Source organism: Phycodurus eques, chromosome 6, assembly GCF_024500275.1.
Source record: "Phycodurus eques isolate BA_2022a chromosome 6, UOR_Pequ_1.1, whole genome shotgun sequence".
NCBI lineage: Eukaryota > Metazoa > Chordata > Actinopteri > Syngnathiformes > Syngnathidae > Phycodurus > Phycodurus eques.
In genome coordinates, this window is record NC_084530.1 from 7,517,185 (window position 1) to 7,539,562 (window position 22,378).

Here is a 22,378-nt window from a genome sequence, read left to right on the forward strand (position 1 = left end):
GTATTCTGATTAACATTGTGTCGGTGGAATAAGAACTAAACACACTAATTATAGCACGTTTGGCTTCAAACCATCGTGTCATCAACCCAAAGTTATACTAGTTATCGCAGCATACACAGGCAGTCCACTACCTCTTTTCCAAGTTTGGTCACATGCCGTTCGCAACAAGTGCAAAAGCAGTTGTAGTATTCATTTTGGTCGACAACAGAGGGCGAAATTGTCAAACATGGCGGCCCGCTGAGATGGCTGAAAATTGATCAATTAATCCGTTTCATTCTTGTAACACCAATGCAATGTTAATCACAATACTGTGTTTAGACGTGTGGGCGCACATACAACGTATACTTGCCCCCCGAAATCTGGGCCTTAGGTCCCCTTTAAACAACTCTCCACTCTGGTCAACCAGGTCGTTCAACAGCACACAGACAGCCCTTGTTACAAGCATAACATCTGCATATTGCTATGTAACATGGGATGCACTAATTGTTTTAAAAAAAAAGATGTAAACAAAGATTGCGCTGCTCTCCCTCGGAAGTACAAGTATCACTTTATTTCACAGTTAAGTACAGCCTCACCTGTCACCGGGCAGAATAAAACTGAGACAGGGTGGGGCTGTACTGACATTTTTTTTTTTTTTTTTTTTTTTCCCTTCTTCTTCAACCACGTGACCAAGGAAGTGCAATCGTACTGGGTACGCAGATGTGATGTTTGATGCCATTCATGCAGTGAAGAGGAGCCGAGGAAGCGATGGGGAGGTTAACAATGCAACAAGGTGGAGTGCTAACCAAACAAGCAGCTCTGTACAAGATTTTTGTTTTGTTTTTTCAAGTAAGGCAACATTTTGATGAGATGATGGAATGGATGATTTGCGTGTGTGCGTATTATTTAAGGTCGACTTGAGTGATGCAGCATGTTAAGGATGAATCTAGATCCTCAAAAGCATTTTGGCTCACGACATGAAGCAAAAGATTTTTTGCAAGTCAAGGTACTGTAATATAAAGAAAACACTGTTGTGAATGAAGTGACAAGCTGTTGGCAGTTTGATGACATCCAGTATATTTGTGTGTTGGCAGAATTTGGCAGAAAGCATACAAGAAGTGATTTTGATCAGGGGTTGGGGGGGGGGGGGGGTTACGGATGCCTGCTTGATGCATTCCGATGGCATCATCAGTGCAGGGTCGTCCACTGATGACGCCAGTGGTGCTACAAAATGGCAGCAGAACAGGAACCTGGTGGTCCTTGTCGTGAGGTCTTCAAGCAAAACTGAGACGCAAGGTGGTCCTCAGGGTCCACGGCACCGTTCTTTCCATTGTTTTCAATCTACACCACTGACAGAAGGGCATTGGGGGAACGTTTACCTGCTTAAAGCGCAGATAAAGGTCGCTGTGATGGCTAGCAGCTGAGGTCCGCAGTCTTTATCTTTATGTGTCACTGAAGAAGAAAAAAAACAAAAAAAAACAGGAGATCAGGTGGCACCAGGACAAGAACAAGCCCACAGAAGAAAGGCAGGGCCATGAAGAGAGGGGCATTAACATTAACATTATATAGACACCCCTGGCTGGGATACACATACGCGTGTCACACGCCATGTTTGATGTGGCAGATCTGGAAGTAAACTCATGCAAGTCAATGTACTGAACTTTACAAAGTGACAAATGAAAATGTTACTGTCTCCCATTTATACACACACACACACACCAATACTGTGTATTTGGGAAACAGCGTATGTAACTTGTAATCTGATGAAAATAAATGGAGGGTTTAGACCTAACAATCCACGTAACACTGTTAATGTGATGATAAATATTGAAAAATTCATGATTTGCTTGTCTGCTTTCTCAGTCCTTAGTTAGGAAACCTATGTAGTATGAGAAAAGTTAGCAAAGCAACTAACAATCACAGTACAGTGAATACAGTGATAAGAGTCTTGCTGCAAATAGCGAAAAGCCGCAACTGATATCCAACCAAAAAGGAGACTAACCGCCTGTACACCGTGTTCCAAATTATTATACAATTTATATTTTTCTGATTTTCCTAAAATGTCAATGCAAATGACAGTCAGCATAATTTCAAAATTATCAGCTGTTAGAGCATAACTGGAATGTTTGTGAACAAACCTCCCAATGACGACAGTATTTTGGGGGGGGGAAACTAAAAACTCAAAATGCGCAGTTCCAAATGATTATACACAACACAACTTACGCACGATAGGTCTTTTACTGAAACTAAAAACTATTTCAATGAAAAATATCTTAAGGTCAAGTTACATTTTAACATAGGACAGCTACGTTATTTTTAGCTTCTGCCTGAATTTCTTTTGAGGATGTCAAAATAGCCTCCTAAAGCACAGTTATTTGGATGTCAACTGCCTCCTAAATCTTTCGCTTGAGGCTGCTCCAAAGGTTCTCAACCGCAGTTCAGTTCAGGCAAGGATAGGGGCCACACTATGAGTTTCTCTCCTTTTATGCACATACTCTTCAGTGACCATTTCACACCTTCTGGGACCCTAAAGGGTACGACCAGCTCTCTATTCATGAATCCGGCCCCAAACATGAACCAGACACCTCCTTGCTGATGTTGCAGTCTTGTTGGGACATGGTGGCCCTCCACCAACTGTCCACTACTCCATCCAACTGGACCATCTGGGCTTACACAGCACTCCTCAGTGAACAATCTCATGTAGCAAAGAAGCCCTCTACTTCATTTGCCTGCCATAGGCATAAAAGGAGAGAAACTCATGTTGTGGCCCCAATCCTCCCCTGAAACCAACCCTGTCGAGAACCTTCGGCGCAACCTCAAGCAAAAGATCTCAGAGGTGGGAGGCAGTTCACGTCCAAACAGCAGCTTTAGGAAGCTATTCTGACATCCTCCAAAGAAAGTCTCAAAACACTCAAACTCAGTAGATGTCAGACTTGTTCAGCTGCTATCAAATAAGAGTTCTTATGTTAAAATGTAACTTGATCTGTTAAGATGATTACCATTTGCTTAATTTGGAAAGCAGTGAAAATGACAAGATGGTGGCAAAGCATGTGTTTTTTTCCCCCTGCTAGACAAAGCTAAGGCCTGACCAAATGAAGCTCCTCCCCTCAGTGCAACATTAATGCTTGGCACCCAGATTTCGCAAGACGGGGCCAACATGCCCTTAGTCTAAACATAAAAACAGTAAAAGGTGACTTTTTTAACAAATAAGGTTCCACCAGGGACTACAAAAATTCGAGAATTCACAGTTCACACTTCATAGGATTAGACGCAAAGTCAGAAACTTCTATTTTGCATTGCTCAGTCTTAATCCCATGAGAGCTGCCTCGGAGCGTAAAAAGGTTGCTACATCTCCAAGCAGCAAATGAATGAGGCTTCCTCACCCAACACCACAGTTGCATATAATTCCACGCCAAGGCGGGTTCTAATTATATTAGTGTTTCCAGAAGCTCGATTCGATAGATATTAGATTAATGCTCGATATGAAAGAAAGAAAAAAATATATATATATTTGATTTCATCAATTTTATTTTCTAATGTGACGTATGTATCACAAGAGCCCCCCGACTCTGTGCCGCTCCTGTAACGTAAATAAAACACCGCCGCAGGTCATGTCGCGATCGTGGGGACAGTTGAAGCGCTCGTGTTTTGGTGTTCGGGGCTGGAAGATAAGATAGTAGTTTGCCTTTCACGGACCAGATCAAAAGTGTTAACGGGATTTTGTTTATGTTAGCATTAACAGCTACTAACTAGCATAGTTGCGTTAAGACAGTGGGCCGCCCGTCGCTGTCTGAGCCAACTGTTCCAGACAGTTGGGTGTGGCATTCTCAAGAATCGATCTTGTACTTCCTTTTTTAGTCGCTTTATTTACAAATCATCCCACGTGACGTCACGTTTCTTCTTCGTTTTTATTCTTCGTCGTCTTCTTGATTTCCGGCAGACCGGGCATGTTTAAGTGCATTGCCGCCACATAAGGGTTAAGTGATGAACACCTACAACAGAGCCAAACCCTAAGAAATACATTCAACTAACAAATATTGAATCTATTATATATTAACAATTACAATTATAAAGTAATGATTATGCTGTGCAATTGAAGCGTATGTAGAATTATTTTTATCCTTTTACATTATATACTGTAATAACTGTCCCGGGGTAATGTTCTTGACAATTTTTTAAAATATGAAAATTCAGACAAATTGTTCTGGAAATTAATTTTTGGGCAGTTTGGCAGTTCTGCAGCCATAGCCATAAATGTCATTTTAATAATAATTGGCATAATCATTTCTTCTGGTGTTTTGTCTTTCGGGTTTTCAGCCTTGGATTTCTTTTTTTTTGGTTTCGGTCAAGAATTTTCATTTCGGTGGATCACTAATTTTGAGATCATAGTTTGAAATACCTGCAGGGAAAAGTCATTTATTTCTTTGTGATGTTTATATCTGTTAAATAAACCTGCTTTATAATTTAAATCAATTTGGTTTGTTCTGGTTTTTGTACATTTATAAACTTTAATACAATAAATATTGAATCATATGGAATATCGACATCGCAATATCAAATTTAGGCCATATCGCCCAGCACTACTATGCAGCAGACAAACAGACAAAGGTCGAGGACAAAATGGCCCTGGGGGGGGGGGGGCACGCTGCGGACCCTCGGTGGTAAAAGCTCCTCGGCAGCTTGATTGAAAAAAAGCAGAGGAGCGGAGGCGTGAGGAGGCACTTACTTGTCGTCGACGTGCTCTGGGATGCCAGCGGCCGAGAGCGCGGCTCGGTACTGCAGCAGCACGCAGCGGACGCTCTTCACAAAGCCTTTAGAAAGCGGGAAGAGAGGGAAGCCGATGTCTGGGTAGCCGCCGCCTTCGGGGAGGAAGCTCCGATAGCTCTTTCTCCGTTTCTTGGGTCGCACCACCGGTTGGCCGAGCGCTGCGTCGCCACCGGCAGAAACCCGTTCCGACGTGACCGAAGCGGCGCCGTTGTTGTCGGCGCTCTCTCCGGAGCCGTCGCAGTCCGAGATGTGGCCGGTCTCCTGCTGAGAGCTAGCCGCACCGAGTCCCAAATCCTCTAGCTCCTCCTCCATAATACTGCCTGGCGCCTTCCTGGAGGTGCCGCGGGCCACAGCCACGGGCGCCTGCTCATCCGGAGCCTCCGAACAAGAAGTCTTGGCATGATGAGCCCTGGAGCAGGCATGCGCAGCGTGGCCCCTCTCGGCGGCGTCGTGCAGCTCTAGCCACAGCTCCAGGCGGTGGACCAGACACCAGCCGTTGGACACAAAGTGCTCCTGGATCTCCTGCTTGAACACCTCCACGGGATTCTGGAGGAGCTGCGTCATGGACTGGACCATTTTGATCAGGGCCATCTCGTTGTAACAGCGGCTGTTCTCGTAACCCTCCTGGAGGCCGCGGTCGCTATCGAAGCCCGCCTCGTTGTAGTAAGGCTCGTTGACCAAGATCAGACCTGCACACACCGTATGGGATTGCATAAGACCATGGCACTTATATGCAGTGGTACCTTGATTTATGAGTTTTAAATTGCCCTAGCTTATAAATCAATTTATTTATACATGAAATCAATTTTCCCGATTGAAATGCGGCCGAGAGCGCCGCTTGGTACTGCAGCAGCACGCAGCAGACCCTCTTCACAAAGCCTTTAGAAAGCGGGAAGAGAGGGAAGCCGATGTCTGGGTAGCTCCGCCTTCGGGGAGGAAGCTCCGATAGCTCTTTCTCCGTTTCTTGGGTCGCACCACTGGTTGGTAATAACTATGAACTAATTCATTTCTTGGGACTGGTGAACTTAGTTCAAATTTTAAATTATGAAGTTATGAACTTTCCCAACACTGATTCTCTATTATTTCACATGGCAATATACTGTATATTGGAGGTTTCATAAATAAATAAATAAACTAACAAAATAAAAACGCTGTGATTTTTTTCCAATATCGTGCAGTCCTCGTAGACACACAGTAGTGAAAACAATGTATCGATAATGGGTAATCAAATCAAAACATAGCCCCCTGAATCCTAATCTAATCATGAGGGTGCTCGAGCTTCCCATTCCTATGTCTCACCCAAAGTCAGCTGTGATAACCTGTAGCCCACCCATGACCCTGAATAGGAAATGTGGTAGAAGATGGATGGATGGATGGATGGATGAATGAATGGATTTGCTAACCTTGTATGGAGATGAGGACTTGCAGAAGGCTGGACTTGCTGGTCCATCTCTCAGTGCCCTGTTGATAAAACCAAGGATGAAATGATGAGTGCAGCTGAGTATTTTGTCTCCATTGAATAATATCAAGTCCTAAAAACCTTTCAACGACTAATGCGCAGTGGATACTTACCCTGCCGATCCAGGTGCCCAGCAGACTGACGCAGACCTTGCCGTTATTGTATAGGTTGGGATTGAGGCGGCCGCTACATTGAGACAGGTAACGAAAGAGAGGCGGCAGCGCCGGATAGATGTTAGGCAGCTGGATGTCGAACAGGAACAAGCCGTCCTCGTAAGGCGTACGATTTGGCCCCTTGATCAGAGCCGAGAACAGGTCCTGTGTGGGAGAAAGCCACATAAAGCACAAGTACGCAAAAATTGCAATAAATTGGTTTATTGTTGGCCGACTGGTTAGCACATCCGCCTCACAGTTCTGGGGACTGGGGTTCAAATCCCGGCCCCGCCTGTGTGGAGTTTGAATGTTCTCCCCGTGCCTGGGTGGGTTTTCTCCGAGCTCTCCGGTTTCCTTCCACATCCCAAAAACATGCATAGTAGGTTGATTGAAGACTCTGAATGTGAGTGCGAATGTTTGTTTCTATGTGCCCTGCAATTGGCTGGCGACCGGTTCAGGGCGTACCCCGCCTCCCGCCCGAAGATAGCTGGTATAGCAGCACGCTATATCCAGCACGCCCGCGACCCTTGTGAGGATAAGCGGCTCAGAAAATGGATGGATGGATGGTTTATTTTTGTACACACGCAACCCCTTCTCCCCATGCAAACAAAATTCTGTTTTATAACAACATATTACGATGCATATAATTTGTCTTGGCAAAACAGGACTGTGCAAATGTTTTAGTCAACCTCGAGCTTTGTTTCAATAATTATTAGAAGTCATTTTTGAAATAGTGAAGCGAACAATAAAAAGGACAGACTGTGCTAGTCGAATTAAAATGAAAAGAAATGCAAAATAGATACTTACAAAACATTGTAGGGAGATGGGTGCATTTGCCAAAAAAAACATTACATTAAGGGTGATTATCTCGATAAAGATGGAGAAACAGGAATGTATTAATGATTTGTTGTCAGTAAAAATAGCATTAATTGAACAGTCATTTCAGAATGATAATGGAACAACTCTTCTATTGGTCATCCTCAATAAAACAGGAAGCAAAATAGTCCCCCAAAATAGTTTAGAATTCTGCCTTGACGGACGACTACGCTCCACAAAGTGACATTCCAGTTAGATATGACCATTCTCGAACTGGTAAAACAACAAGTCTAATGCTGCCTAAAAAATGTGCACAGTCCTGTTTATGGATAACCTTATCGGTGCCAGTGAACCAGGAGAGAAGCTCTGGTCAACCAATTTGATAAGACGACTAACGTAGGTGACTTGGGGTTCAATGGCAGTGTGCCATAATGCAGAAAATTAAAGGTAAAATTATTAGATGTTGCAGAGAAGCCATATTTTCAAAATGAACACACTGCAGCTTTGATGTTCTTTGAAAGACAATGGTTTACAGTTGATAATCCAGCCACCAACTCCAGCAGCCCAAAAGTTAGCAATGCGGACAACTACACCAGCAATGTCGGTAAGAGGTGGAAAATTGACAAATAAACAATCATATTAAACTCTAAAATGGTCACACACAGAGACAGACGAACCCACCATGCGATCTTCAAAGGTTTTGACCATGATGCCGTCTGGCAGTGACGTCGCCAGCAGAGCCATTTCTTTCCTTACAGTGCTGAAGAACTTCTTGGCCTCGGCTGGCTGAAATTCCATTTTGTGAAAAGAATGCGTGTCTGCAAAACACATGGAAGGATTTACTGCAAAAATGATTGCACTCATCATGCATAATCGATTCCGTTTTGCAGTCACACCAGCTTCACTCTTGTCAGGTGGCCAAACCAAGAGCTAATCATTTAAAACAGAGGCTAATGGGGTTCCATGGCTAGGTTAGCATGTCATATCCAGTTTGATTGACTGACTTATCATTCAGAACCAAAGAAAGAACTAGATCACTTATGACCTCTGCTAATAATCTGATGTTTTTTCGTTAGCAAAGAACTTTAGATTTATTTATACATAAGAGTGGTGACCCAGTAGGGGAGCGCCATGGCAGTCTGCCATCTTGAAACTGAAGTTGCCAGCTTTCTCCTCAACAAGTTAGCTAGCACTGCCTAAATCAGCCCAAAGCTAACTTTTTTTCCCCATTTGGTTTTGTTAGACAGTGTTGTTAGTCTTCAAGGTTGTTTGATATACAACGACTCCCGTTGTTGCAGTAGTTGTTTGAAAAACTGAGGGTCTTGAGTGGACTATTCGTTTGGATGCAAGACACAATTTCAACGCTAGATGGGAGCAATTCCTACACCGGGTCCCTTTAAAGTGAGCGCGCTCATTCTGGCGTGTGTGAACGGGGTTAGTGGTTTGGTTGGTCACCGATTGCGGACTCGGGAGGAGCCGCCGTCTAGCCGCTGCAGCCGACTGAGCAAACGGGCTCACGGGGACAGTCTAAAATGCTTCACGCAATCGTAAAAAAAGCTTAACGTCGCTTAATGCCACAAAACTGCGGCCAATCATCACCGGAATTTATGTGGACATCGCTACCTATGCCCCCTTCCACCTCTACAAATATCAGAACGACAGCGCCCATATTATGGCTTTATTGGATGTTTAGCGTTTTCACCATTAAGCACAACGTTAAGCTTTTTCAATATTGTCACTCTCCACTTTACCACGAGACACGGCTGACAACAACAAAAACCTAGTAGCGCTAGGTTTTTGTTTTTACAATTCAATAGTAAAATACAGATTTGTTATTCATATCAAGCCATCATAACATTTTGCCCTGGCCTCCAGGAAAGAGTTGTTTATTTGTTGGCTATATCCAATGTTGTGTTGGTCATCATATAGAATAATTTTTTTGTGTTTAGTGAATCATGCAGAAGATACTTCCCCCAAAACAATCACATGCAAAATCAAAATCGCAATATTTGTATTTAAAAAATAAATAAATAAATAAAACTAACAAATATTGTAGAGTAGATTGTATTGTAGAGTATTTTCCAAATCGTTCAGCCCTAATCCTGATTGATCACCAGGTAATTTTAATTGGGTCCACATCATTAAAAGCCTATTGGCTACCCAGTAATGAAGACTGGCTAAGTGTGTGTTTATTCACGAATAATTCTCCGTAGGCACGCTATAGGGTTTATTGCTAGTGTTGGTACCACTAACTGTGACACAACTTGTATTAAGACGAACTGCCCTTTCTTTTGCATTATAAAGATCTTACAGGTGATTCAGTGTAAGTACTTCCACCACACATCAGTACCACATCCTTGCGGACTACCACCGTCCTGTCCTGCCCTGCCCTTTCCTGTCCTCCCTCATCCTGTCCTATTGGTTGTTGCATCCATTCCTCACAGGGTGTCCCCTCGATTCACAGATAAGAACACAATTTCTATGTAATGTTATTACATCATTATTCAGCTATTGTTCTGCTATGGTTGTGTATCCCTATTTCATATATGTTCTGTTCTCTATGTTCGTCCCCTCAAACCCTTTTCTGTCTGGCTACATTTTCAATAAATATCACAACATGAACAACCACAGAGGGAGTATTACAAACTCCCGCTTCACAGAAAAAAATGTTCCAGCATTAAAAGGCCTGCAGATTAAATCCAATCCAATCCACTTTATTTATATAGCACAATTGAAACAAACACAAGGTTCCCAAAGTGCTGTACAATGCAATAAAAACACAGCAAAATAACAAAATAAGGATTAAAACAAAATAAAATGAGCTAAAAAAAAAAAAATGAGTTCAACATAAAATAAAATGCACTGCCCACACAACACGTATACGCTGTTGGAACACGTGCAGAATGTGGTTTGGCATTGTCTTGCTGAAATAAGCAGGGGCGTCCATGAAAAAGACGTTGCTTGAATGGCAGCATAGGTTTCTCCAAAACCTGTATCTACCTTTCAGCATTAATGGTGCCTTCACAGATGTGTAAGTTACCCATGCCATTGGCACTAACACAGGCTCATACCATCACAGATGCTGGCTTTTGAACTTTGCGTCCATAAAAGTCCGGATGGTTCTTTTCCTCTTTGGCCCGGAGGACACGACGTCCACAATTTCCAAAAACAATTTGAAATGTGGACTCGTCAGACCACAGAGCACTTTTCCACTTTGCATCGGTCCATCTTAGATGAGCTCGGGCCCAGAGAAGCTGGCGGCGTTTCTGGGTGCTGTTGATAAAGGGCTTTTGCTTTGCATAGTAGAGTTTCAAGTTGCACTTACGGATGTAGCGCCGAACTGTGTTTACTGACATTGGTTTTCTGAAGTGTTACTGAGCCCATGTGGTGATATCCTTTACACATCGATGTCGGTTTTTGATGCAGTGCTGGCGGAGGGATCCAAAGTCACGGGCATTCAATGTTGGTTTTCAGCTTTGCTGCTTACATGCAGTGATTTCTCCAGATTCTCTGAACCTTTTGATGATATTATGGATCGTAGATGATAAAATCCCTAAATTCCTTGCAAGTGTACGTTGAGGAACATTCTCCTTAAACTGTTCGACTATTTTCTCACGCACTTGTTCACAAGGAGGTGAACCTCGCCCCAAACAGGTGTTTGATGATCATTCCTCAACTTTCTCAGTCTTTTTTGCCACCTGTCTCAGCTTTTTTGGAACGTGTTGCAGCCATAAAATTTGAAGTTCATGGTTATTTGCTAAAAACAATAGTTTATCAGTTTGAACATTAAATGTCTCTGTAGTGTATTCAATTAAATATAGGTTGAAAAAGATTTTCTGTGTGTATGTATTCTGTTTTTAGTTATGTTTAACACAACGTCCCAACTTCATTGGAATTGGGGTTGTACTTAAAACCAAGGTACATACCAAACAGTGATTTTTGGCTTACAATTACACCCATAGTGGTTATATATTTATAACCGGCACCCCTGACGACAACCATAACTACAATGTGACCCGCGATGAAAAGAAGTTTGACACTCTTGAATAAAAGAAAAAAAAATGGAAGAAAAGGAGTACCTGGTGCCCAGTCCAGCACAGAGAAGACTTCACCCTTGGCACTGGTAAATGTGACGCCAGGTTTGCCGCCACTCTGTTGGCACAGCACAGGTGTGTCACTGAGAACGTCACTTGGCCATTCCTGTCCGGCCACCGGGGTCTGTGGCTCCTGATGGGGCTTCTCTTCTCCAGGTCTCTCAGCCTGAAGAGTGAAGCAGCAGCAGGAAGGACAAACCAAAAATGACACAGGAATAGAAATCAAATCAACTCTGATGACTGACTTGGGGATTTTCAGAACATACTTTTGTTCCTGTACCCGCACCCCCGCCTACTTCAACTACAGCCTCCATCTTCTCCTCTTCCACGATGGCCACATTATCCAGCGTCTTTCTCAGGTTCTCCTGCAGCTTCTTGAGGTCATCCAGGAAGCGCTTCTCCTTGTTGGGTTTTTCGGGGGCAGAGGGTGGTGCCGGACTTGCAACGTTAGCTGCCGAATCGGGTGCGACCGAGGTGGGGGATGTCGGAGAGAGGCCGGTCCAAAGCTGCTCCACAGTCATGTTCTTCAGGCTCTCCAGGATCCTCAGGGCCTCCTTCAACTCCCGGAAGCCTCGAGAGGCACAGTCTTTACTTGGCTTCTCGGCTCCGTTCACAGCACCTGAAAGCCAACAAAATTTGCATTTTCACCAAGACATACAGTTCTATGCACGTTTTTGTGGTATGAACTGGATGTGGCTTGCCTTTCTACTACTGGATTTGGCACGGGACAGCAATAGCTCAATCAGTTACAGAAATAACGAGACATCCACAACTCCATCAATGAATTCAACAAAGAAGAGGAAGGCAGTACAGTACAGTACAACTTTGAATCTCATCCCTCTATTATTTCCATAGATATCCATTCAGTTATGTGTGGTCTAAGTGTATAGACGTGTGCGTATAGTCTAAGCCCAAACAAAGTTTCAGACACCTATATTTTGTTGGATGTAAAATTTTTATTAAATTAGAAAGAATCTTAGTTATCTACTGCCAAATAAATGTTGCTTTTTATTCTGTGTAATCCAGTAAAAGTTAACAAAAAAGCCCTCACCTCCTCCAGAAGCTGAATTCGCCACGACAGACCCTTCGCCCTCATTTCCACTGACTGCCTTCGTGGGACTGGTAACCCCGACTTTGTCCCCTTCTTGAGGGGAAATGATGACGGAAGAGTAGCAGGACGTGGGGGTCACCGTCTCCGTGACGTCCATATTGTTCACATGACTGTCATCCTCGGTGGTGAGGCCATTATCCGTCTCCCAGCTGTCGCTATCGTCCTCCCACTCTTCAGTGGACAGACCACTGCTCGTCTCCTCCACCGAGTCATAGTCCGTTTCCTCCATCTCTGACTCCACGCAGTAAAGATGCTATGTGGAATTTGAAGAATTTCAGCAACTATTTTTTTGTCATTTTAGTGATTGATTTGTAAAGCACCTGTGGGAGGACGATGGTCATGGAGTTGTCCGCCCACACCACCTCCACTTTGCTGCTCACATCCACCCGGGACACTTGGCCAACTGATGTCTGAGGGTGGGGGTATGTCAACATAATCATTAGACAAACACCATGTGAGGAGGCCAGCACAACAAGAACAATCAAAGGCTATGATGAAGCTATTTAACAATATTCAAATCTGAGTAATGTACTGTTGTTTCACCATTATAACCACACCGCTGACGGCAACCATAACTACGATGTGGCACGTTATCAAACCAAATTTGACTTCACTGCCCCAGAGGTAAGGTCTTACATTATAATGGAATGCCTCATAGTTTATCATTTAGTAAGTTGGATATACAATGGGAATTATACAGACGCACCTTCTTTTGATTGCTGACAAAGCCTGATATAATTTAAATACACCTCACCTCATTTTCACAGTCGTTCTCCCTGACTTCAGAGTTCCATATTCTTATGACAATATCAGTGGTGCGGAAGTGGAAATCTGGGTGATCCGCTATGTCATACACGCTGACATCCTCCTCCACACCAATAACCTGGAAGCCAGGAAGGAAGGAAGGAGAGAGAAGAAAAAAAAAATCATAGTATTAGACACAACAATGTATAAGAACACGCATGACGATTAATAGCCTTTTTTTTTTTTTCTCTCTTAAATCTGTGGTCTAGCTTCCTGACCTCCACGTCGTCACCGGCGGTGTTGAGTTTGATCCACTTAACAACACACGTCCTGCCCTTGTGGTCGCCAGACTGGATGACACCATACATGCCTGGGTCCTGGAGGGCTTGGGCTATAGGGACCCGCATATACATTTTATAAATATTATCATGCAAAATGGCCAAGTATCCAAAAGCAATCAGCTTCAGCATATGACTTGTAAAATTGTGGAACTAAGAAGTGGAATGATGACTGACGTCGTTTGTCCACAACAAAGTCGCCAGGGCAAAACTCGTGGCCGTCTAGATGCTGGATAGGGATGAGGTCATTGGATCGTATCCCTTTCTCCACACGTCCATCCTTCCACATTACATCAGCTGTGGTCTTGGTAGAAACAACTTCCACAGCCACACTACACATAAAAACACATTGTATATATATAAAAAAAAAAAAAATTACATTATTGGGAAATAACTCCACTCATACTACAGAAGAAACTCTTTAAAGATATGAGATGTGCCACCGTTTTATCACAACATATAGATGTAGAACATACAATATAACACCAGAGGGGGCCTCAGGTCAAAATGTCTTTATTTTGCACTTTAGAAGAATGTGCCAGTTTGATTGATTAGAGAATACACACAGCTGACAAGGTCTTAACCACACAGGCGGGGCCGGGGATTGAACCCGGGTCATTTAACCAAAATGAGAGAAATGTCTTCAGTTTATTGCAAAAACAAATTGATTTTAATTTAGGTCATTTTTGACCCCACTTGTCGAAGAGTGGGTAGTGATATAAAAACTGCAATTTCTTAAAATTCATGAAAAAATAAATACAAATGCAAACGGCCTCATGTCACAAAAATGTTTTATGAGGAACACCTGGAAAATGAATATATTCCAATTTTCATTTGAAAGATTTTGAAGAATAACAACCCGTGGGGTCATTTTTCACCCCACGTGTGCATCTAAGAGGCAGGTGGCCAAAACATAATGTGACTAATGGTACATATCCCACCTGTCTCCTGGTTTGAACTCGCGAGAGAACCTAGTCCTCTTCTTCTTGTGCTTCCTCTTGAGGTTGCGTATAGACAGTGGGATGCTCTTCTTGCGGTTGGTTCCCAGACAGCCGCTTTGTGAGGATGCTGTGGAGCTGGCCGATGATGTAAGAGAACTACAGCATAGTTAGAAAGAGAGGTACTATTTCATTCTCTCTCTTGATGGGTTTAACGAACATAACAGCCCAGCCACACTCGTGGTAGTTGGTAGTGCAAATCTAAGGTAGAGGTTTCTGATGAGCGCAGTTTTCTTAGATTTTCTGCAAATGTTACATCAGTTAAGTTTTAAGTTAAGGCTTATAGTGCCAACTGTTGCGCTGACATGCACTCGACAACCTTTTACTATTTTAATTTCGATTTTATAGGTGTGGACACAGTATTTCAGTAGGGGAAAAAAAAAATTCAAAATACATTATATAGTACATTGCACAACATCAATGAGTACACTGCAACAATTTCCTTTTAGAAACAAGTTATTTTTAAGACATACTTTACAACAAAATACGAATAACAGTAAGTAAGATTTCTTATCTAATTCCACACCAAAGTCCAGCAAAGTTGCAAGCTACATTTTAGAATAATAAATAAATAAATCAATCAATTTCACAAGACTTCAGTCAGAGCCAGTCCAATAAACAAAAAGGGTTCACTGATAAATGGATAAAAAGTTGACTTTTCAAAGTACTCACTTATGTTGAGCATTGTACGTGTGAACACAAGCTAAATGCAATAGCTGCCTGACCTGGTATCGTCTGTGTCTTCTGCTGCCTCGTCGTCAGCGTCCTGCTCAGCAGGAGCGTTGTGAGTGTTCTGCAGGTCAAGCGGGTTCTCATTGTTTGGGCAGTTATTGTAGTGATGGGAGGAGTCTGTCTGTTCGGATTTGTGCTCGCCTGGCGACAGATAAAAAGAATGGGAATACATGAGCAATTTAAAACAAATTCTATACATAAGTAAATGCCACACAGTAATGAACAACAACAACAACAAAAAACTTGGAATGGCAAGTAATTCAGTTTTGTGCAGTGAGAGAAGAAAATACCATCTTTGTTTGGTTTCCTGGATTAAGCTGCAGACATCTCTACTACGCTGCACTTCAGTGCCATTTATCAACAGACTATTCCCTCAGGTGAGGGCTTTATTTGTGGAGAGTCTGCCTGCCTGCCTCTCACAGGAATTCAACGCTCTTTGACACTGCATCAAAACATCTAGTTCCCAAATATGTGAGGGACAATGTAAGGAGAAAGAAAATGCTTCATTTTCTGACAAAGAAAAATGAGTAACGATTTAACGTGTGTGTGTGGAATGAGTTTGGGAATGTTACTGTATGTTCCTCAGAAAACAAGAGTTGTTTAGCACCTTGTGTATCGACGTTCCCCAACTTCTTGCCCGAATCCTTCTTGAAAATTCTTTTCAACTGCAAGAAACGAAAACACCCAAAAGTGATTATGGCAGGGATCATATCTGTGTCGACTGACAGTTTCACTTTTTGTCTCTTGTCATCCATGAACTACCAGTGATTCATTTTAAAGATAATTATCAGAGAAGACTCATATCATCTCGACCTTTCTGACCACAGGGTCCTCTTGTAGGACAGGAGTCCCTTCAGGTCCTTCAAATGTGATGCGGGTGGCGTCCCCATTAGCAGGGAACACATAAAGCCCCCTGTCTCCAAGCTGTCTCTGGGTGTGGTCATAGTAGCCCAGGCGCCTCACCCTAAACCCATTGAGGAGAGCAACTTTACACACAGAGTAGTGTGTGATATGTCTAAGAGAGCTAATTTATATATGGTTGTTGATTGAGTAAAATAGGGTGTCTTCACTAACATCCATGAGGAGGGAGACCAACCTGCAGAGGTTTTCCTGCGTGATGGTGGAGGGAGGAGGATAAATGCTGTCAGAGCCTTTTAGAGAATAGCTCTTTGTGATCCATGTCACCTTCAGCTCGGAAACCTTTACCTGATTAAACCACATGAATACAAGTGAGAATGGCAGACTGTTCCAGTAGCACCAGAAATGGACAAACAGGCAAAGGCAGTTCTGGACACTGATGTAGGTAATCAGTGGAGATGTAATACTGACGCCATGTTAGTAACGGAAAGATTAGTTGCATGTAAAGCAATCACACCTCATACCGATAACGTAACAAATTAAATCAACAAGTTATAGGTTAAACAGTTTCTGCTGAGCCCTGTTAACAATCAACATTATTCTGCATAGTGTTTGATACAAAATTATCAGTATGTGGTTATACCACACTTTTCTCATAACAGGACATGACAACCGGTTTGTTAAGATTGTTTGTCAAGGGTGAACCAAGTTATGGCCGTGAAAACAGCAACAAAGTATTTTCAGCATCTGTAGCAGCAACTAGACAACTTAACATTTGATAACCACATCTACCAACGTAGCATTTCTGAAGAGGACTGACTTTGTAACTGGGCATTGAACATGTCAAAGTCCAAGGATCACTTTACCTCTTCCACCACTGCCCTGAACTTGCACTTCCTGCAGAGGACAGGTTTGACCCCGGACAACCACTGGACATTAGAGAAGACTTTTGAAGGACCAATCAGGACCTGGCCAGGATAGAACCCATACTCTTCATCAAAGAACAGGCCCTGGAAAACAATGGTGAACGGTTGAGCCACCAGACAAAAACGGCATGTTAAACGATCAAGACTGTTTTTCAGGGCTACTCATAATGTGACAACACAATTGCCAAGTTAGGGTCACTGGGTAAATACATCAGCCATGTTAGTAAAGCACAATCTGCCATTTGATTGGCTTCAATTGTCATGTGAAGAAAAGAACAATACATGTAGCAGAGGTAAAGGAGATTATCAGAGCTCTATTTCCATACCGGATCACAAACATGAGGACTGACATCGTATAGCTTGGCACCATCCTCCACACTCATGGAACATCTGGAAGAAGGTGAGAAAACATCAGTTGACACACAAACACAATCACATACAATGGCCCACAAATTAGCTTACCTGGCTCCATTGGAGAGCTTGAGGATGATGTGATTGGTAAAGTCGTACACTTTCCCCAGCCAAAAGTCATAGGCTATGTAGTCACCGTACATGAAAGACTGGGTAGGAAATAAACAACGAACAATCCAAAAAATAACTCAAGACACACTGCTGTAGTAATATGTGGACTTATGTACATACTCTATATGTGACTGACTTAACAGAGGAGCTTGAGGACCTGGTGGAGATCCATCCAAAAGTAAACACTTTCAACTAAAGCCATGGTTGCAGTAGCTCTATCTGAACACATGGTTTAATTTTGTATGGCTGACTGTATAAGGCAGAGTCAGTACAGCAGTAATGTCTGGGAGAGGGTAAGAGGCTCTTGACCCTTTCTATTGGTATATTCAATTGTAAGTTAATTACTAGGTGATAAACTTAAGTGATTACCCAGATGTGTTGCAGCTCTTTGCTGTTGACAGGATACAGTATACAGTTTGTGCCCACTAGTTTCACTGCACACTCAATGTCCACATTAGTCACAATGCCACACTGGTTGTCCTGCAATAAAACAGACTGGTTAATATAAAGGTTTGTTTTTTACAGCATGAACATAGTTTTTTAGGACTAAAAACAACAATAATAAAACTGGCCTGGACAAAAATGTTGGTACCTTAACGCAATCTTGCACAACCTTCTGAGACAATTACAGCAATCAAACTATTTCTATAACTGATTGAGCAAACTGCTCCAGCTGTCTACAGTTTGAAGGGTGCCTTCTCCAGACTGCATGTTTCAGTTCATTTCACAGATGTTCAAAAGGATTTAGCTCAGTGCTCATCCAAAACCACTTCAGAATAGATATTTTTGTACTTAACGTTTTTGTGTTGTTGTTTTTTTAAGATGCATATTTCGAGACTTCATCCAGTTGGAGGACACAAATAGCAGCTGAGACGAACGAAGCTTTCTGACACTATGCAGCACATTTCACTCCAGAATGCCTTGATAGGCTTGCGATATCATTGTACCGTGCAAGGATTCAAAACACCAGAGCAAAGCACCCCCAGAACATAGCTGAGTCTCGTTCATGTTCCACAGTAGTAGGCACAGTGGTCTTTTCTTTGTATCTTACATTTCTGGATGGCAATTAAGAAGCTTACGTATCCAGCCAAAAAGCAAATTCAAGTCTTGTCAGTTGCAAATTAGTTCAGTGATCATTGTGTTTTCTTAACATAAAGATATCAAACAATTTTGTCCATGTGTACATAGCTGTACAACAATACAGGCGATTGTGGAAAAAATTGTGATAAAAAGAATTATAGAAATTAAGAAACAAAGTATTGAGTGTTGTCTTACATTTGAATTTTTACGTCGAACAATGTCTCTGATTACGATGGATCGATCTTCAAGTATCAGCTGTGAGGAAAAAAAGCAATAAAAATGTTAGCTTACTGAGTCTCAGATATTTCTCTGCTCATAGCAAAAGCTGAGTGCAAGCAGCATCTACAATGTTTCCATCTTCAATAGATCTTTCTAAATTAATATTGGATGCTAGAATGAGCAAATAAAAAATGCACACATTTTATCAGTAAATATTTCATCTGCAGACATATTTTTTCCATTTTGTTAGATTAGTGTAAAAATAGATGTGTGTAGTGAACACTATGCAGTTATTACTTTGCATGCAGAAATAAAAAAATCAAAGGCTGAAGTTTTTTCAAACCCCCTACAATTAAACACACTTAGTTTGTGCAATGCTTCCTCTCCATTTCTGAATTCTGGGAGGTAGAAGTAAATTGTCGAGTTGGGAGTGAGCAATGTACAGTGTACGTGCTAACTAATTGACAGCAGTCTGGAAAAAGACATTTCGAAAGCTTTAGAATTCCAGCGAACCATTATCCTCACATGGAGAAAACATGGAACAGTGGCAAACCTTCCCAGGAGTGGCCGGTCTACAAAGATTATCCCAAGAGAACAGCAATGACTCATTCAGGAAGCCACACAGGAACTCAGGACAACTTCTAAAGAACTGCAGGCCTCCCTGGCCTCAGTTGAGGTCAGTGTTCATGACACAACAATAAAGAAGACGGCATCCATGGCAGAGTAAGGCCAAAACCACTGCTGACCAAAAAGAACAAAGGCCCATCTTACTTATGCAAAAAAAACATCTGAATGATTTCTAAGACTTTTGGGAGAATATTATATGGACTGACGAGATGAAAGTTGAGTTTTTTGGAAGGTGTGTGTCTCTCGTTACATCTGGCATAACTGTAGCACAGCATTTCAGAAAGAGAAGATCATACTAACAGTCAAACATCGTGGTAGAAGTGTGATAGTCTTGGGCTGCTTGGTCCTTCAGGAACTGGACAACTTGCCGTGATTGATGGAACCATGAATTCTGCTCTTTAACAGATAATCTTGAAGGAGAATGTTCGGCCATCAGTTTGTGACCTCAAGCTGAAGCGCACTTGGGTTCTGCAACAGGATAACGATCCAAAACACACCATCAAGTGAACTTCTCAATGGATTATGAAAACAACATTAAGGTTTTCACTGTCATTGTTGACGTGAGCATTGAAGTTTTTCCACCGACACGCCTTCCATGAGGAAGCAGAGTCTGGGTTCTCTGAGGCGGGCTCTCCTGTCTCTGGGGTTGAGGTCACCGAGGTGGTTAAAAAAGCTCCCTGGTGGCAAGGGCTCGGGGGTGGATGAGATTCGCCCGGAGTTCCTAAAGGCTCTGGATGTTGTGGGGCTGTACTGGTTGACACACCTCTGCAACATCGCATGGACATCGGGGACAGTGCCTCTGGATTGGCAGACTGGGGTGGTGGCCCCCCTTTTTGTTCCAACGACAGGGGGATCACACTCCTCAGCCTCCCTGGTAAGGTCTATTCGGGGGTGCTGGAGAGGAGGGTCCGTCTGCAAGTCAAATCTCAGATTCAGGAGGAGCAGTGTGGTTTTCGTCCTGGCCGTGGAACAGTGGACGAGCGCTATACCCTCGGCAGGGTCCTCGAGGGTGCATAGGAGTTTGCCCAACCAATCTACATGTGTTTTGTGGACTTGGAGAAAGCGTTCGTGTCCCTCGGGAGTCCTGCGGGGGGTGCTTCGGGAGTATGGGGTATCGAACCGCCTGATACAGGCTTTTTGGTCCCTGTACGACCGGTGTCAAGGATTTGGTCCGCATTGCCGGCAGTAAGTCGGACTCGTTTCCGGTGAGGGTTGGACTCCACCAAGGCTGCCCTTTGTCACCGATTCTGTTCAAAACCTTTATGGACAGAATTTCTAGACGCAGCCGAGGCTTAGAGGGGGTCCGGTTTGCAGATGATGTGGTTCTGTTGGCTTCATCAAGCTGTGATCTCCAATTCTCACCAGAGCGGTTCGCAGCAGTGTGTGAAGTGGCTGGGATGAGAATCAGCACCTCCAAATCTGAGACCATGGTCCTCTGTCGGAAAAGGCTGGCGTGCCATCTCCAGTTCGTGGATGAGATCCTGCCCCAAGTGGAGAAGTTCAAGTATCTTGGGGTTTTGTTCACGAGTGAGGGAAGGATAGAGCGGGAGATCGACAGGCGGATCGATGCAGTGTCTGCAGTGATGCAGACTTTGTATCGGTCCTTTGTGGTAAAGAAGGAGCTAAGCCGAAAAGCAAAGCTCTCAATTTACAGGTCGATCTAGGTTACTACCCTCACCAATGGTCACGAGCTGTGGGTCGTGACCGAACGAACGAGATCCCGGATACAAGCGGCCGAAATGAGTTTCCTTCCCAGGATGTCCGGGCTCTCCCTGCGAGATAGGGTGAGAAGCTCGGTCATCCGGGAGGGGCTCAGAGTAGAGCCGCTGGTCCTCGACCTCATCTGGTAGAGCCAGATGAGGTGGCTGGGGCATCTGATTCGGATGCCTCCCGGACGCCTCCCTGGTGAGGTGTTACGGGCACGTCCCACCGGAAGGAGACCCCAGGGACGACCCAGGACTCGCTGGAGAGACTACGTCTCTTGGCTGGCCTGGGAACGCCTCGGGATCCCCTCGGAAGAGCTGGAGGAAGTGGCTGAGGAGAGGGAAGTCTGGGCGTCCCTGCTAAAGCGACCCGACCTCGGATAAGCGGTAGAAAATGGATGGATGGATTAAATAGACACATTGCTCCATCTTTTGATCGGATCGGTGATTGGTTATCGATTTTTTTTAAACTCGCACATCGGTGATTGGCCCCAAGAATCCTGATCCTGTAAAGCCTAGCTACAATTAACCTTTTTGTTTTGTTTGCTACTCAGTGTACCCCTTCTCTGATTAGTTGACAAGCTTCAGTCAAAAATATCTACCATTAAGCTAATAATAATAATAATAACTAGGCTTTACACGATCAGGATTTTTGGGGCCGATCACCGACCAAGTTTAAAAAAAAACGATAACCGATCTGATCCCAAGATGGAGCAATGTGTCTATTTAAATGACTTGTTAATTTACTGGATGTACTTGTGTACTGTATACTGAGTATCTTCTATATCTAGTATTCTCTAGTCAGGTCATGTATTCTAATCAGTCAGGTCAAACTAACATTACAACATGACAGAAATAATGGGTGCTAACTTACTGTAATTAAATTACTCTCTCTATTCTTTCTCCATTACTATTCTCTAGCATATTAGACAAAAGTTAAAACATCAATGACCTCTAGGGGGCATTCAAGGGTTGGCCACTGACATATGTTTAGGTCAGATCTACATTAAAACATGACAAAAATAATGGGTGCCAACTTACTGTAATTAAATTACTTTATTACAATTAAATTACTTTAATAAATACTGTTAATGACACGCTAACTCTAACTTTCTCACTGTCCCGGCCATATTGACGGGTGTTGTCCAGAGTTTGCGTCCGTTTGGCTTTTCCGTCTTTTTCTTTTCGTGCTGCGTTGCTTGAACGTGTGTGTACATTCTTTAGGTGCCCGATCAATTGTGTTGAAGCATTTA

The 22,378-nt window shown here is 43.1% G+C and overlaps 1 protein-coding gene across 4 annotated transcripts in view; it reads right to left on the reverse strand.

Annotated features, from left to right (window-relative positions):
- Positions 1-22,378, reverse strand: part of ube2o (ubiquitin-conjugating enzyme E2O) — a 38,271-nt gene that overhangs the window by 679 nt on the left and 15,214 nt on the right. For 2 of the 4 annotated variants that reach the window (XM_061678436.1, XM_061678434.1), the window contains exons 2-23: positions 18,772-18,831; positions 17,866-17,976; positions 17,437-17,534; positions 17,301-17,364; positions 16,915-17,058; positions 16,287-16,396; positions 16,004-16,154; positions 15,798-15,855; positions 15,184-15,331; positions 14,402-14,557; positions 13,638-13,792; positions 13,401-13,513; positions 13,133-13,261; positions 12,699-12,788; positions 12,319-12,631; positions 11,534-11,886; positions 11,253-11,433; positions 7,855-7,991; positions 6,319-6,522; positions 6,150-6,207; positions 4,706-5,435; positions 1-1,431 (exon numbers count right to left, since the gene is read on the reverse strand). The exon at positions 1-1,431 is cut by the window's left edge and continues 679 nt beyond it. In XM_061678436.1, the coding sequence (XP_061534420.1) occupies positions 1,422-1,431; positions 4,706-5,435; positions 6,150-6,207; positions 6,319-6,522; positions 7,855-7,991; positions 11,253-11,433; positions 11,534-11,886; positions 12,319-12,631; positions 12,699-12,788; positions 13,133-13,261; positions 13,401-13,513; positions 13,638-13,792; positions 14,402-14,557; positions 15,184-15,331; positions 15,798-15,855; positions 16,004-16,154; positions 16,287-16,396; positions 16,915-17,058; positions 17,301-17,364; positions 17,437-17,534; positions 17,866-17,976; positions 18,772-18,831 (3,573 nt within the window). In that variant the 3' untranslated portion in view covers positions 1-1,421. Of the gene's footprint in view, positions 1,432-4,701; positions 5,436-6,149; positions 6,208-6,318; positions 6,523-7,854; positions 7,992-11,252; positions 11,434-11,533; positions 11,887-12,318; positions 12,632-12,698; positions 12,789-13,132; positions 13,262-13,400; positions 13,514-13,637; positions 13,793-14,401; positions 14,558-15,183; positions 15,332-15,797; positions 15,856-16,003; positions 16,155-16,286; positions 16,397-16,914; positions 17,059-17,300; positions 17,365-17,436; positions 17,535-17,865; positions 17,977-18,771; positions 18,832-22,378 lie in introns of those variants that run through there. The other 2 variants (XM_061678435.1, XM_061678437.1) reach the window with 2 other exon arrangements.